The sequence below is a fragment of the Salmo salar genome, chromosome 15, assembly GCF_965601325.2.
Source record: "Salmo salar chromosome 15, fSalSal1, whole genome shotgun sequence".
In the NCBI taxonomy this organism is placed as follows: Eukaryota; Metazoa; Chordata; class Actinopteri; order Salmoniformes; family Salmonidae; genus Salmo; species Salmo salar.
In genome coordinates, this window is record NC_138305.1 from 98,477,579 (window position 1) to 98,495,599 (window position 18,021).

The window sequence follows — 18,021 nt, forward strand, 5'->3', positions numbered from 1 at the left end:
TGCAAATGTTTCACTTATAATATGGCTACTAATACTGGAAAAGCTAAAACAAAGTCCAAGTATACAGATTTGACAATATTATTGCAGAAAAATGTAATATGAATGCTTTTCCCAAATGTACCTGGGTGACTTCACACTAAATGTCATCTAGTTCGCTCATACTTCAAGTTCTCCGTCTGAACTTTGCACATACACTGCTGCCATCCTGTGGACACCATCGGAATTACAACCAGAGTGATGGCTAGAACTGGGACCTTTCTGTTGCATTTCAATGATGGTGGGAAAAAAAACGGTTGTTTTTTTCTTTGTATTTTCTTCTACCAGATCTATTGTGTTATATTCTCCTACATTCAATTTACATTTCCACAAACCTCAGTGTTTCCTTTCAAATGGTTCCAAGAATATGCATATCCTTGCTTCAGGGCCTGAGCTACAGGCAGTTAGATTTGGGTATGTCATTTTAGCGAAAATGTAAAAAAGGGGGTTATCCCTACCAAGATTTATTTAAAGGGTCCAGTCTGGTTAGGATAAATGGTGCTGACTCTGTCTCCATCTCTCCTTGTTCTACTACTGTAGCTCTGAACGCGTTGTGTGGTAGTGTGGATGACTTTGAGTGTGGCAACGGGGATTGCATCAACTACAGCCTGACCTGTGATGGCATGGCCCACTGCAAGGACAAGTCAGACGAGAAACAGTCCTACTGCGGTGAGTCTGTGTGCGTACGAGCGTGTGTCTGCTTGCACAATGCATGTCTGCAATCTGAGTACTTGGAATCTGGGCTTGAATTACATTGTCAGTTAGCACAGTGTTGCTGTTCTCAATCTTTGTACCACAAAAGGAAGACAATTGGATGTCAGTTTAATTTCAGGAGAGAGAATTTAGTCATAGTAAGACAACTGGAGAACATCTCTTCTAATGCTGGTCTTCCTCTCTGCAGCGAACCGTCTATGTAAGAAAGGCTACAGGCGATGTATCAATGGACGCTGCATCGACCATATGTTCTGGTGTGATGGGACTGACGACTGTGGAGATCACTCAGACGAGCTGCCCTGCAACAGTAAGTCCTGTGTGTCATAGTGTGTCTGTGTGTGTGTGTGTGTCATGGTGTGACTAGGTGTGTGTGTGAGTGTGTGTCATAGTGTGACTGTATGTGTGTCATAGTGTGACTGTGTGTACGTGTGACTGTGTGTGTCGTGGTGTGACTGTGTGTGTGTGTGTCATATTGTGACTGTATGCATGTGTGTCGTGGTGTGACTGTATGTGTGTCATGGTGTGACTGTGTGTACGTGTGACTGTGTGTACGTGTGTGCGTGTGTGTGTGTGTGTGTGTGTGTGTGTGTGTGTGTGTGTGTGTGTGTCATAGTGTGACTGTATGTGTGTGTCATGGTGTGACTGTGTGTATGTGTGTGTCATAGTGTAACTGTGTGTGTGACTGTGTGTATGTGTGTGTCATGGTGTAACTGTGCGTGTGTGTGTGTGTGTGTCATAGTGTGACTGTGTGTGTGACTGTGTGTATGTGTGTGTCATAGTGTAACTGTGTGTGTGTCATAGTGTAACTGTGTGTGTATGTCCATATTACTATATCCATTGTGTTGTGTGTGTACGTCCATATTACTATATCCATTGTGTTGTGTGTGTACGTCCATATTACTATATCCATTGTGTTGTGTGTGTACGTCCATATTACTATATCCATTGTGTTGTGTGTGTACGTCCATATTACTATATCCATTGTGTTGTGTGTGTACGTCCATATTACTATATCCATTGTGTTGTGTGTGTACGTCCATATTACTATATCCATAGTGTTGTGTGTACGTCCATATTACTATATCCATTGTGTTGTGTGTGTACGTCCATATTACTATATCCATTGTGTTGTGTGTACGTCCATATTACTATATCCATTGTGTTGTGTGTACGTCCATATTACTATATCCATTGTGTTGTGTGTGTACGTCTATATTACTATATCCATTGTGTTGTGTGTGTACGTCCACATTACTATATCCATTGTGTTGTGTGTGTGTTCTCCAGTGACCCTGTGTAAAGCTGCAGAGTTCCAGTGTCGAGATGGAAGCTGCATCTCCAACTCCAGCCGCTGTGACCAGGTGGTCAACTGTGAGGACGCCAGTGATGAGATGAACTGCTGTAAGTCTACAAGCCATCTTTACATGTTGGATATCTGTTGAATAAAGATGGTTAAAGCTATTTCTCTGACCCATCCTGTATCACTAATGAAGAACTATAGATCAGATTCCTCTGACACTGTTCCCTGTGCATTATGACATGGCCCAGGCTGTAGTAGTGTACTATTTAAAAACAGATTATTTCACCTTTATTTAACCAGGTAGGCCCTATATAGGGGATATGATGCAATTTTATATACACTCCATGTTGAATGTACAGATACTACTCCCAAGAGCCCCACAACTAACCACTAATGTCACCAGTGGTGGAAAAAGTACTCAATTGTCATACTGAAGTAAAAGTAAAGATACCCTAATAGAAAATGACTTAAGTAAAAGTCACCCAGTAAAATATTACTTGAGTAAAAGTCAAAGTATTTGGTTTTTTATATACTTCAGTATCAAAAGTAACTGTAATTGCTAAAATACACTTAAGTATCAAAGTAAAAGTATAAATCATTTCACATTCCTTATATTAAGAAAACCAGACACCACGCTTTTATTTTTATTTATGGATAGCCAGGGGCATACTCCAACCCAGACATCATTTACAAACAAAGCATTTGCGTTTAGTGAGTCCTCCAGATCAGAGGCAGTAGGGATGACCAGGGATGTTCTCTGTTTAGTGAGTCCTCCAGATCAGAGGCAGTAGGGATGACCAGGGATGTTCTCTGTTTAGTGAGTCCTCCAGATCAGAGGCAGTAGGATGACCAGGGATGTTCTCTGTTTAGTGAGTCCTCCAGATCAGAGGCAGTAGGGATGACCAGGGATGTTCTCTGTTTAGTGAGTCCTCCAGATCAGAGGCAGTAGGGACGACCAGGGATGTTCTCTGTTTAGTGAGTCCTCCAGATCAGAGGCAGTAGGATGACCAGGGATGTTCTCTGTTTAGTGAGTCCGCCAGATCAGAGGCAGTAGGGATGACCAGGGATGTTCTCTGTTTAGTGAGTCCTCCAGATCAGAGGCAGTAGGAATGACCTGGGATGTTCTCTGTTTCGTGAGTCCTCCAGATCAGAGGCAGTAGGAATGACCTGGGATGTTCTCTGTTTAGTGAGTCCTCCAGATCAGAGGCAGTAGGGATGACCAGGGATGTTCTCTGTTTAGTGAGTCCGCCAGATCAGAGGCAGTAGGATGACCAGGGATGTTCTCTGTTTAGTGAGTCCTCCAGATCAGAGGCAGTAGGATGACCAGGGATGTTCTCTTGATACGTGTGTGAATTGGACCATTTTCCTGTCCTGCGAAGCATTCGAAATGTAACAAGTATGGGGAAAATGTATGGAGTAAAAAGCAAAAGTTGTCAAAAATATAAATAGTAAAGTACAGATACCCCCCAAAAACTACTTACGTAGTACTTTAAAGTATTTTTACTGAAGTACTTTACCCCACTGAATGCCACTGATGTATAATGTCCCTCCTCCCCAGTGCCAACTGACTGTTCTCGCTACTTCCGTCTGGGGGTGAAGGGGGCGACTTTCCAGAGCTGTGGGAAGACCACGCTGTGCTACCTGCCTTCCTGGAAGTGTGACGGTAACAACGACTGTGGAGACTTCTCAGACGAGAGGAACTGCCCAGGTAACAGACAGACAGACAGATCTTGCCTTTCTCCTTTTAGGGCCTTTTGTTCAGCAAATCATTCTTTCATGGGTTCAAATAGTATGTGTTTTCTTTCAAACACTTTGAGCATTTGCTTTAGCCTGCCTGGGAGTGCCAAAATGGGTGGGTTGCACTTTTGGGGCTATTCTATTAGTTACATTGCGCAGGCAACAAAGCATAGCTATTTGTACCACATGTCTGACTCATAGCAGAACTTTATACGATATTAAAAACTGTTATTTTTTATTATTATTTACACTCTCTACCAGACAAGAAGAAGCTGAAGTGCCCAGTGAACTTCTTTGCGTGCCCCAGTGGTCGCTGTATCCCTATGAGCTGGACCTGTGACAAGGAGAACGACTGTGAGAACGGAGCTGACGAGACCCACTGTGGTCAGTCTACTTGACCAAGATACCTTCTGTCCTTCCCCCATTCCCTTAGCTGATGTAATAAACAACTTTGAACTGTACTGTAGTGACACAAAGATCAAAACAGTGTTTTCAATAGATAAACACAACAAGCACGGGAAGTTGAATAGTTCATTCAAATAAGTAATTTCAATATATGGTGGTAAATTTGGTGATAAATGTATTCTGAAACAAATGTAACCCAGATTACATTTAATAAAAATGTTCCTCTGTCTTTGCAGATAAGTTCTGTACGTCCACTGAGTTTGAGTGTGGGAACCATCGCTGTATCTCTAACCACTGGGTGTGTGATGGTGCCAACGACTGTGGTGACAAATCTGACGAGGACGACAGATGCAGTGAGTGACTCATCCCACACCTATATGATCTATGGCCCATATCAGACACAGCTGTCTACCTTGTCAATTAATAGATCAATAAAAATCTGTTGATCGATTTCATTTCATTTATGACTACTAGTCTACAGTTATCTAACATGTTCATATCGCCTACGTTGCCATAGAAACTAAGACGTGCAGCCCGGAGGCGTTCCAGTGTCCCGGCACTCATGTGTGTGTCCCTCAGCGCTGGAAGTGTGACGGGGACAAGGACTGTCTGGACGGGGCAGACGAGAGCATCAAGGCTGGCTGCTGTGAGTGGGAGTCTTCTACAGTTCTGTTCATGCTCTTTGGTTTGGTGAGATAGCAACAGCATTTGTTTTTCTCTGCTGTGAGTAGCGTGAGGACAATGGCAACACGCCCACAAAAGTCCTAATAATCAACACAGTTGATCTGAACTGGATATTGTAACTTACTGTGTCTATATGACTGGTAACCATCAAGGCTGGCTGCTGTGAGAAGGAGGAGGACACGTTAAACACTTCCACTAAATCACTCATAAGACTCATTTCAATCACACGTCTCTATTGGGTTTGGATAATACAGCCAACTATAAACTACAACATTCCACTGGGGTATTAATAGATGAATTAATATGAATTAATAGATGAAGACATGAGACTTCTATTGTCTTTTTATGATTCATCTTAATGATTTTATTAGCAGAGACGTAAATAGGCAGAATGTGCAGACTATTGTTAGACTGCTAAGGGTATGTATCATTCATTCTTGCAATACCCTCTGTTTGCTAACCCTTTCTCTGTCTCTTTATCTCTTCTTTTTCTCTCTCTTTCTGTCTGTCTGTCTGTCTGTCTGTCTGTCTGTCTGTCTGTCTGTCTGTCTGTCTCTCTCTCTCTCTGTCTCTCTCTGTCTCTCTTTGTCTGTCTCTGTCTGTCTCTCTTTGTCTGTCTCTGTCTGTCTCTCTTTGTCTCTCTCTGTCTCTCTCTCTCTGTCAGTGTACAACAACACCTGTGATGAGAATGAGTTCATGTGTCAGAACAGACATTGTATCCCCAAGCACTTTGTGTGTGACCATGACATGGACTGCTCCGACGGATCAGACGAGTCACCAGAGTGTGGTGAGTGTTTGTGATGCAGCATGATAACAGAGGAGAGGAGAAAGGCCTATGGAGAGATGGACAGAGAGAACGGGGTTAATTGAGAGATGGTCAGAGAGAACGGGGTTAAATGAGAGATGGGCAGAGAGAACGGGGTTAAATGAGAGATGGACAGAGAGAACGGGGTTAAATGAGAGATGGGCAGAGAGAACGGGTTAAATGAGAGATGGGCAGAGAGAACGGGGTTAAATGAGAGATGGACAGAGAGAACGGGGTTAAATGAGAGATGGGCAGAGAGAACGGGGTTAAATGAGAGATGGGCAGAGAGAACGGGGTTAAATGAGAGATGGACAGAGAGAACAGGGTTAAATGAGAGATGGGCAGAGAGAACGGGGTTGAATGAGAGATGGGCAGAGAGAACGGGGTTAAATGAGAGATGGTCAGAGAGAACGGGGTTAAATGAGAGATGGGCAGAGAGAACGGGGTTAAATGAGAGATGGACAGAGAGAACGGGTTAAATGAGAGATTGGGCCGAGAGAACGGGGTTAAATGAGAGATGGGCAGAGAGAACGGGGTTAAATGAGAGATGGGCAGAGAGAACGGGGTTAAATGAGAGATGGGCAGAGAGAATGGGGTTAAATGAGAGATGGGCAGAGAGAACAGGGTTAAATGAGAGATGGGCAGAGAGAACGGGGTTAAATGAGAGATGGGCAGAGAGAACGGGGTTAAAAGAGAGATGGGCAGAGAGAACGGGTTAAATGAGAGATGGGCAGAGAGAACGGGGTTAAATGAGAGATGGGTAGAGAGAACGGGGTTAAATGAGAGATGGTCAGAGAGAGTGGGGTTAAATGAGATAACGGGGTTAAATGAGAGATGGGGAGAGAGAACGGGGTTAAATGAGAGATGGGGAGAGAGAACGGGGTTAAATGAGAGATGGTCAGAGAGAACAGGGTTAAATGAGAGATGGTCAGAGAGAACGGGGTTAAATGAGAGAACGGGGTTAAATGAGAGATGGTCAGAGAGAATGGGGTTAAATGAGAGATGGACAGAGAGAACGGGGTTAAATGAGAGACGGACAGAGAGAACGGGGTTAAATGAGAGATGGGCAGAGAGAACGGGGTTAAATGAGAGATGGGCAGAGAGAACGGGGTTAAATGAGAGACGGACAGAGAGAACGGGGTTAAATGAGAGACGGACAGAGAGAACGGGGTTAAATGAGAGATGGGCAGAGAGAACGGGGTTAAATGAGAGATGGTCAGAGAGAACGGGGTTAAATGAGAGATGGTCAGAGAGAACGGGGTTAAATGAGAGATGGGCAGAGAGAACGGGGTTAAATGAGAGATGGACAGAGAGAACGGGGTTAAATGCCTGTAACGGCTGTCTGAAGAGAGAGTAGACCAAGGTGCAGCGGAGTTAGTGTTCATCATTGAAGTTTAATTTACTAAAGAACACTACACAAAACAAGAAAACTGACAGCCAAACAGTCCTGTCAGGTGCAAAACACTCAACAGAAACAATTACCCACAAAACCCAAAGGAAAAACATGCTCCTTATGTGTAACTCCCATTCAGCAACAACGAACTTCAGCTGTCCCTGATTGGGAGCCACACACGGCCCAAAAAAAAAAAAAAAAAAAACATGGAAAAAGGAACATAGAATGCCCACACAATGTAATACCCTGGCCTAACCAAAATAAAGAACAAAAAACCCCTCTCTATGGCCAGGGCGTTACAATGCCTCAGTGCTGTCTCTTCCCATCTCTCGTCCTGCACTCTCCAAAAAATATATTTCTGTTCCCCTGGTTACAAATGTATTTAAACTAATGTACCCTCAAAATACACTTGTGATTGTGGTACTGTTCTGTAGAGTACCCAACGTGTGGGCCAGGGGAGTTCCGCTGTACCAACGGCCGCTGCCTCAACCAGAAGGTCTGGGAGTGTGACGGAGAGTTTGACTGTCAGGACCACTCAGACGAGGCACCCAAGAACCCCCACTGCACAGACTCAGGTCAGACACACACACACACACACACACACAGACAGAAGGACACACTGTGGTTTACATATGTACTGTAGACATGCACAGTACAGAATATCACAGCTTTTGTGTGTAATATTGTTGTTGCATTGTTAACAAATGTAATTGCCTATGGCTTCACCATAAAATACCATAGCATCCTTCTTGGCAGGTTTAGTTTTAGTAAGGAATGAAAAAAGCCATTGAAGTTTGACTCAGACACATTCATGTTCTCTCTGGCCATTGCAGTAGAGTAACCTTACTAGTTTGATCTATCAGTTATTCAGTCTGCAGAACCTAAATTGAGCTTCTTCCATTAACAGAGAGGAAGTGTAATGAGTCTGCCTACTTGTGTCGTAACGGGAAGTGTCTTAACGAGACATTGCTGTGTGACCGTAATGACGACTGTGGTGACGGCTCTGACGAACTCAACTGCTTCATCAACGAGTGTCTCAACAGCAAGCAGAGTGGCTGCTCCCAGCTCTGTGAGGACCTCAATATAGGTTTCAAGGTAAGGGGCGTGTGTGTGTGTCTGCATGTAGCTTGTGTGCACGTTTGCAATATTTCTACCAGTGTAATACAACCTGGAGATTCTGCAACATAATTAAATCCCTCCAGCTCAGTCTCATCACCCTCCTGTAGCTCAGTCTCATCACCCTCCTGTAGCTCAGTCTCATCACCCTCCTGTAGTTCAGTCTCATCACCTTCCTGTAGTTCAGTCTCATCAGCCTCCTGTAGATCAGTCTCATCAGCCTCCTGTAGATCAGTCTCATCAGCCTCCTGTAGATCAGTCTCATCACCCTCCTGTAGTTCAGTCTCATCAGCCTCCTGTAGATCAGTCTCATCAGCCTCCTGTAGATCAGTCTCATCACCCTCCTGTAGATCAGTCTCATCACCCTCCTGTAGTTCAGTCTCATCACCATCCTGTAGTTCAGTCTCATCACCCTCCTGTAGTTCAGTCTCATCACCCTCCTGTAGTTCAGTCTCATCACCATCCTGTAGTTCAGTCTCATCACCATCCTGTAGTTCAGTCTCATCACCCTCCTGTAGTTCAGTCTCATCACCCTCCTGTAGTTCAGTCTCATCACCTTCCTGTAGTTCAGTCTCATCACCCTCCTGTAGTTCAGTCTCATCACCCTCCTGTAGTTCAGTCTCATCAGCCTCCTGTAGATCAGTCTCATCAGCCTCCTGTAGATCAGTCTCATCACCCTCCTGTAGATCAGTCTCATCACCCTCCTGTAGTTCAGTCTCATCACCATCCTGTAGTTCAGTCTCATCACCCTCCTGTAGTTCAGTCTCATCACCCTCCTGTAGTTCAGTCTCATCACCCTCCTGTAGTTCAGTCTCATCACCCTCCTGTAGTTCAGTCTCATCACCCTCCTGTAGTTCAGTTGTCTGCTCTACCTGAACTGTTGGTGAAGAGTGTGAATCCGCTGGTACAGCACTGACCTACTGTATTGACATGTTGTCTGTGTGTCCCCTGGGTCTCTACAGTGTTCTACTGTATTGACATGTTGTCTGTGTGTCCCCTGGGTCTCTACAGTGTTATACTGTATTGACATGTTGTCTGTGTGTCCCCTGGGTCTCTACAGTGTTCTACTGTATTGACATGTTGTCTGCTTGTCCCCTGGGTCCCTACAGTGTTCTACTGTATTGACATGTTGTCTGTGTGTCCCCTGGGTCTCTACAGTGTTCTACTGTATTGACATGTTGTCTGTGTGTCCCCTGGGTCTCTACAGTGTTCTACTGTATTGACATGTTGTCTGTGTGTCCCCTGGGTCTCTACAGTGTTCTACTGTATTGACATGTTGTCTGTGTGTCCCCTGGGTCTCTACAGTGTTCTTCTGTATTGACATGTTGTCTGTGTGTCCCCTGGGTCCCTACAGTGTTCTACTGTATTGACATGTTGTCTGCTTGTCCCCTGGGTCCCTACAGTGCAGGTGTCTTCCTGGTTTCCAGCTGAAGCGAGATGGGAAGACATGTGTGGATATAGATGAGTGTACCATGTCCTACCCCTGTACCCAGCGCTGTATCAATACACACGGATCCTTCCACTGTCTCTGTGTGGAGGGCTTCCAGCTACGGCCTGACAATCCTACTATCTGCAAGTCCACCTCTGGTAAGACCAACAGCGGGGACTTCTTGGACTTAAGGTCCAGTAACAAAGTCTAATTTTCATTTTCCATTACGAAATGTTTTCAAACGTCTTCCATTGCGTGCCCCAAGGAACATAGCCCAGCTGTAAGTGGTTCAATTTCCAACCTGACCCTCCTACCATTATGGCCACCTATTCATCCCCACTCCTCTCTCTTGTAACTTGTCCCCAGGTCATTGCTGTAAATGAGTATGTGTTCTCAGTCAACTTAGCTGGTAAAAAAAATATGTATTTCTTTGTGACAAGTTCAACCATGAACAAAGCCCCTTTACCCAATCTGTTTGTCTCTCTACAGATGAGGAGCCGTTCCTGATCTTTGCTAATCGGTACTACCTGAGGAAGCTGGGCCTGGATGGTTCCAACTATACCCTGATAAAACAGGTGGGACAACATGCACTGTGTGGGAACAATGAGCTAAATGTTAACCATGTGTCAGTTTTTATGATTATTCATTATCAGTGATAGGGATACCGGATGTATCCTGTATCATGTCGTGTGAATGTGTATGTCTTGTGTTTGAGTGCATGTGCGTGTATTCCAGTGTGTATGCTTGGCGAACTGAAGGGGACTATGATTGTTGTTTCCATGACTAGGTGCCCAGACATTATATACATCCAAAGCATGATCTTTGGAATGTTTGGATCCTTTGCAAATGAAATATAATTAGAGTTCAAAATGAATGCATGTGTAATTTGTGGATCCAAATAACCAATTTAAAATGTACGGTTGCAGTCGGAAGTTTACATACACTTAGGTTGGAGTCATTAAAACTCGTTTTTCAACCACTCCACAAATTTCTTGTTAACAAACTATAGTTTTGGCAAGTCAGTTAGGACATCTACTTTGTGCATGACACAAGTAATTTTTCCAACAATTGTTTACAGACAGATTATTTCACTTATAATTCACTGTATCACAATTCCAGTGGGGCAGAAATTTACATACACTAAGTTGACTGTGCCTTTAAACAGCTTGGAAAATTCCAGAAAATGATGACATGGCTTTATAAGCTTCTGATAGGCTAATTGACATAATTTGAGTCAATTGGAGGTGTACCTGTGGATGTATTTCAAGGCCTACCTTCAAACTCAGTGCCTCTTTGCTTGACATCATGCGAAAATCAAAAGAAATCTGCCAAGACCTCAGAAAATAAATTGTAGACCTCCACAAGTCTGGTTCATCCTTGGGAGCAATTTCCAAATGCCAGAAGGTACCACGTTCATCTGTACAAACAATAGTACGCAAGTATAAACACCATGGGACCACTCAGCCGTCATACCGCTCAGGAAGGAGACGCGTTCTGTCTCCTAGAGATGAACGTACTTTGGTGCGAAAAGTGCAAATCAATCCCAGAACAACAGCAAAGGACTTTGTGAAGATGCTGGAGGAAACAGGTACAAAATGATCTATATCCACAGTAAAACGAGTCCTATATCGACATAACCTGAAAGACCGCTCAGCAAGGAAGAAGCAACTGCTCCAAAACCGCCATAAAAAAACAGACTACGGTTTGCAACTGCACATGGGGACAAAGATTGTACTTTTTGGAGAAATGTCCTCTGGACTGATGAAACAAAAAATAGAACTGTTTGACCATAATGACCATTGTTATGTTTGGAGGAAAAAGTGGGAGGCTTGCAAGCCGAAGAACACCATCCCAACCGTGAAGCATGGGGGTGTCAGCATCATGTTGTGGGGGTGCTTTGCTGCAGGAGGGACTGGTGCACTTCGCAATGGCATCAAGAGGCAGGAAAATTATGTGGATATATTGAAGCAACATCTGAAGACATCATTCAGGAAGTTAAAGCTTGGTCGCAAATGGGTCTTTCAAATGGACAATGACCCCAAGCATACTTCCAAAGCTGTGGCAAAATGGCTTAAGGACAACAAAGTCAAGGTATTGGAGTGGCCATCACAAAGCCCTGACCTCAATCCTATAGACAATTTGTGGGCAGAAGTGAAAAAGCGTGTGCGAGCAAGGAGGCCTACAAACCTGACTCATTTACACCAGCTTTGTCAGGAGGAATGGACCAAAATTCACCCTACTTATTGTGGGAAGCTTGTGGAAGGCTACCCGAAACGTTTGACCTAAGTTAAACAATTTAAAGGCAATGCTACCAAATACTAATTGAGTGTATGTAAACTTCTGACCCACTGGGAATGTGATGAAAGAAATTAAAGCTGAAATAAATAATTCTCTCTACTATTATTCTCACATTTCACATTCTTAAAATAAAGTGGTGATCCTAACTGACCTAAGACAGGGAATTGTGAAACTGAGTTTATATGCTTTTGGCTAAGGTGTATGTAAACTTCCGACTTCAACTGTATGTGTGTGGATACCAGGGCCTGAACAATGCGGTGGCGCTGGACTTCCACTATGCAGAACAGATGCTCTACTGGACAGACGTGACCACTCAGGGCTCCATGATACGACGCATGAACATCAACGGCAGTAACGTAGAGGTCAGTAGGGCGGTTGTCCGGTCTGTGACTCTCTCATTGAGTCTAAGGACAGCTGGACAGCTGGCTAGTCCTTGACTCTGATTGTACCATTGATCTGTTAGTGACTCTTATTGGTCAGATGGCCTGTTTGTTACTCTCTGGTTGGGCAACTGACCTGTTAGCAACTTTCGGATTGGACATTTCCCCAGTCTGTGATTCTCATTAGACAGTAGGCTAGTTTATTTCTCTCTTATTGGACAGTTGGCCTTTCTGTGGCTGTGATTGGACAGTTGGCCAGTCTATGACTCTCTGTTTGATCAGTTAGCCAGTATCTGACTCTCTGATTGGCTCTTGTCCAGGTGCTGCACCGGACCTCCCTCAGTAACCCAGATGGATTGGCTGTAGACTGGGTGGGAGGGAACCTTTACTGGTGTGATAAGGGGCGGGACACCATCGAGGTGTCCAAGCTCAACGGAACCTTCCGGTCGGTCTTGGTGAACGCCGGCCTGAGGGAACCACGCGCTGTGGCTTTGGACGTACGCAACGGGTAAGAGGCACATCCCAGAATATAATACTGTACAGGAGCCTGCACTAGAAACTCCTGCATGGTCTGAGACTGGAGCTTTGTCACATGATAATGAAATATAATGGTATGTTAAGGACAGATATTCTTCCTGACAACATGTCCAGATTTAGGCTACAAATAAACTCAGCAAAAAAAAAGGTCCTCTCCCTGTCAACAGTGTTTATTTTCAGCAAACTTAACATGTGTAAATATTTGTATGAACATAACAAGATTCAACAATTGAGACGTAAACTGAACAAGTTCCACAGACATGTGACTAACAGAAATTGAATAATGTGTCCCTGAACAAAGGGGGGTCAAAATCAAAAGTAACAGTCAGTATCTGGTGTGGCCACCAGCTGCATTAAGTACTGCAGTGCATCTCCTCTTCATGGACTGCACCAGATTTGCCAGTTCTTGCTGTGAGATGTTACCCCACTCTTCCACAAAGGCACCTACAAGTTCCCAGACATTTCTGGGAGGAATGGCCCTAGCCCTCAACCTCCGATTCAACAGGTCCCAGACGTGCTCAATGGGATTGAGATCCAGGCTCTTCGCTGGCCATGGTGTAATGATGTAATAATGGAATGCTGATGTAATGGTGTAATAATGTGATGCTGATGTAATGATGTAATAATGGAATGCTGATGTAATGGTGTAATAATATGATGCTGATGTAATGGTGTAATAATGTGATGCTGATGTAATGGTGTAATAATGTGACGCTGATGTAATGGTGTAATAATGTGACGCTGATGTAATGGTGTAATAATGTGATCCTGATGTAATGGTGTAATAATGGGATCCTGATGTAATGGTGTAATAATGTGATCCTGATGTAATGGTGTAATAATGTGACGCTGATGTAATGGTGTAATAATGTGACGCTGATGTAATGGTGTAATAATGTGACACTGATGTAATGGTGTAATAATGTGACACTGATGTAATGGTGTTATAATTGGATGCTGATGTAATGGTGTAATAATGTGACACTGATGTAATGGTGTAATAATGTGATCCTGATGTAATGGTGTTATAATTGGATGCTGATGTAATGGTGTAATAATGTGACACTGATGTAATGGTGTAATAATGTGATCCTGATGTAATGGTGTAATAATGTGATGCTGATGTAATGGTGTAATAATGTGACACTGATGTAATGGTGTAATAATGTGACACTGATGTAATGGTGTAATAATGTGATCCTGATGTAATGGTGTAATAATGTGACACTGATGTAATGGTGTAATAATGTGACACTGATGTAATGGTGTAATAATGTGACGCTGATGTAATGGTGTAATAATGTGACGCTGATGTAATGGTGTAATAATGTGACGCTGATGTAATGGTGTAATAATGTGACACTGATGTAATGGTGTAATAATGTGACGCTGATGTAATGGTGTAATAATGTGACGCTGATGTAATGGTGTAATAATGTGACGCTGATGTAATGGTGTAATAATGTGACACTGATGTAATGGTGTAATAATGTGACACTGATGTAATGGTGTAATAATGTGATCCTGATGTAATGGTGTAATAATGTGACACTGATGTAATGGTGTAATAATGTGACGCTGATGTAATGGTGTAATAATGTGACGCTGATGTAATGGTGTAATAATGTGACGCTGATGTAATGGTGTAATAATGTGACACTGATGTAATGGTGTAATAATGTGATACTGATGTAATGGTGTAATAATGTGACGCTGATGTAATGGTGTAATAATGTGACGCTGATGTAATGGTGTAATAATGTGACACTGATGTAATGGTGTAATAATGTGACACTGATGTAATGGTGTTATAATTGGATGCTGATGTAATGGTGTAATAATGTGACACTGATGTAATGGTGTAATAATGTGATCCTGATGTAATGGTGTTATAATTGGATGCTGATGTAATGGTGTAATAATGTGACACTGATGTAATGGTGTAATAATGTGATCCTGATGTAATGGTGTAATAATGTGACGCTGATGTAATGGTGTAATAATGTGACGCTGATGTAATGGTGTAATAATGTGACACTGATGTAATGGTGTAATAATGTGACACTGATGTAATGGTGTAATAATGTGACACTGATGTAATGGTGTAATAATGTGACGCTGATGTAATGGTGTAATAATGTGACGCTGATGTAATGGTGTAATAATGTGACACTGATGTAATGGTGTAATAATGTGACACTGATGTAATGGTGTTATAATTGGATGCTGATGTAATGGTGTAATAATGTGACACTGATGTAATGGTGTAATAATGTGATCCTGATGTAATGGTGTTATAATTGGATGCTGATGTAATGGTGTAATAATGTGACACTGATGTAATGGTGTAATAATGTGATCCTGATGTAATGGTGTAATAATGTGATCCTGATGTAATGGTGTAATAATGTGACGCTGATGTAATGGTGTAATAATGTGACACTGATGTAATGGTGTAATAATGTGACACTGATGTAATGGTGTAATAATGTGACACTGATGTAATGGTGTTATAATTGGATGCTGATGTAATGGTGTAATAATGTGACACTGATGTAATGGTGTAATAATGTGACACTGATGTAATGGTGTTATAATTGGATGCTGATGTAATGGTGTAATAATGTGACACTGATGTAATGGTGTAATAATGTGATCCTGATGTAATGGTGTAATAATGTGATGCTGATGTAATGGTGTAATAATGTGACACTGATGTAATGGTGTAATAATGTGACGCTGATGTAATGGTGTAATAATGTGACACTGATGTAATGGTGTAATAATGTGACGCTGATGTAATGGTGTAACAATGTGACACTGATGTAATGGTGTAATATTGTGACACTGATGTAATGGTGAAATAATGTGACGCTGATGTAATGGTGTAATAATGTGACACTGATGTAATGGTGTAATAATGTGACACTGATGTAATGGTGTAATAATGTGACCCTGATGTAATGGTGTAATAATGTGACGCTGATGTAATGGTGTAATAATGTGACACTGATGTAATGGTGTAATAGTATGACACTGATGTAATGGTGTAATAATGTGACGCTGATGTAATGGTGTAATAATGTGACACTGATGTAATGGTGTAATAATGTGACACTGATGTAATGGTGTAATAATGTGACGCTGATGTAATGGTGTAATAATGTGACACTGATGTAATGGTGTAATAATGTGATACTGATGTAATGGTGTAATAATGTGACGCTGATGTAATGGTGTAATAATGTGACGCTGATGTAATGGTGTAATAATGTGACACTGATGTAATGGTGTAATAATGTGACACTGATGTAATGGTGTTATAATTGGATGCTGATGTAATGGTGTAATAATGTGACACTGATGTAATGGTGTAATAATGTGATCCTGATGTAATGGTGTTATAATTGGATGCTGATGTAATGGTGTAATAATGTGACACTGATGTAATGGTGTAATAATGTGATCCTGATGTAATGGTGTAATAATGTGACGCTGATGTAATGGTGTAATAATGTGACGCTGATGTAATGGTGTAATAATGTGACACTGATGTAATGGTGTAATAATGTGACACTGATGTAATGGTGTAATAATGTGACACTGATGTAATGGTGTAATAATGTGACGCTGATGTAATGGTGTAATAATGTGACGCTGATGTAATGGTGTAATAATGTGACACTGATGTAATGGTGTAATAATGTGACACTGATGTAATGGTGTTATAATTGGATGCTGATGTAATGGTGTAATAATGTGACACTGATGTAATGGTGTAATAATGTGATCCTGATGTAATGGTGTTATAATTGGATGCTGATGTAATGGTGTAATAATGTGACACTGATGTAATGGTGTAATAATGTGATCCTGATGTAATGGTGTAATAATGTGATCCTGATGTAATGGTGTAATAATGTGACGCTGATGTAATGGTGTAATAATGTGACACTGATGTAATGGTGTAATAATGTGACACTGATGTAATGGTGTAATAATGTGACACTGATGTAATGGTGTTATAATTGGATGCTGATGTAATGGTGTAATAATGTGACACTGATGTAATGGTGTAATAATGTGACACTGATGTAATGGTGTTATAATTGGATGCTGATGTAATGGTGTAATAATGTGACACTGATGTAATGGTGTAATAATGTGATCCTGATGTAATGGTGTAATAATGTGATGCTGATGTAATGGTGTAATAATGTGACACTGATGTAATGGTGTAATAATGTGACGCTGATGTAATGGTGTAATAATGTGACACTGATGTAATGGTGTAATAATGTGACGCTGATGTAATGGTGTAACAATGTGACACTGATGTAATGGTGTAATATTGTGACACTGATGTAATGGTGAAATAATGTGACGCTGATGTAATGGTGTAATAATGTGACACTGATGTAATGGTGTAATAATGTGACACTGATGTAATGGTGTAATAATGTGACCCTGATGTAATGGTGTAATAATGTGACGCTGATGTAATGGTGTAATAATGTGACACTGATGTAATGGTGTAATAGTATGACACTGATGTAATGGTGTAATAATGTGACGCTGATGTAATGGTGTAATAATGTGACACTGATGTAATGGTGTAATAATGTGACACTGATGTAATGGTGTAATAATGTGACGCTGATGTAATGGTGTAATAATGTGACACTGATGTAATGGTGTAATAATGTGACACTGATGTAATGGTGTAATAATGTGATCCTGATGTAATGGTGTAATAATGTGACACTGATGTAATGGTGTAATAATGTGACACTGATGTAATGGTGTAATAATGTGACGCTGATGTAATGGTGTAATAATGTGACACTGATGTAATGGTGTAATAATGTGACGCTGATGTAATGGTGTAATAATGTGACGCTGATGTAATGGTGTAATAATGTGACGCTGATGTAATGGTGTAATAATGTGACACTGATGTAATGGTGTAATAATGTGACACTGATGTAATGGTGTAATAATGTGACGCTGATGTAATGGTGTAATAATGTGACGCTGATGTAATGGTGTAATAATGTGATCCTGATGTAATGGTGTAATAATGTGACGCTGATGTAATGGTGTAATAATGTGACACTGATGTAATGGTGTAATAATGTGACACTGATGTAATGGTGTAATAATGTGACGCTGATGTAATGGTGTAAT

The 18,021-nt window shown here is 41.7% G+C and overlaps 1 protein-coding gene across 1 annotated transcript in view; it reads left to right on the forward strand.

Moving 5' to 3' along the window:
- LOC106572662 (low-density lipoprotein receptor-related protein 1) overlaps positions 1-18,021 on the forward strand; it is a 237,152-nt gene that overhangs the window by 181,283 nt on the left and 37,848 nt on the right. Inside the window, 14 exon segments of the mRNA XM_082962191.1 lie at positions 577-705; positions 938-1,057; positions 2,038-2,151; positions 3,609-3,758; positions 4,049-4,171; positions 4,429-4,545; positions 4,710-4,838; positions 5,541-5,663; positions 7,509-7,649; positions 7,982-8,169; positions 9,594-9,777; positions 10,109-10,194; positions 12,160-12,279; positions 12,618-12,805. Of these exon segments, the coding sequence (XP_082818317.1) occupies positions 577-705; positions 938-1,057; positions 2,038-2,151; positions 3,609-3,758; positions 4,049-4,171; positions 4,429-4,545; positions 4,710-4,838; positions 5,541-5,663; positions 7,509-7,649; positions 7,982-8,169; positions 9,594-9,777; positions 10,109-10,194; positions 12,160-12,279; positions 12,618-12,805 (1,912 nt within the window).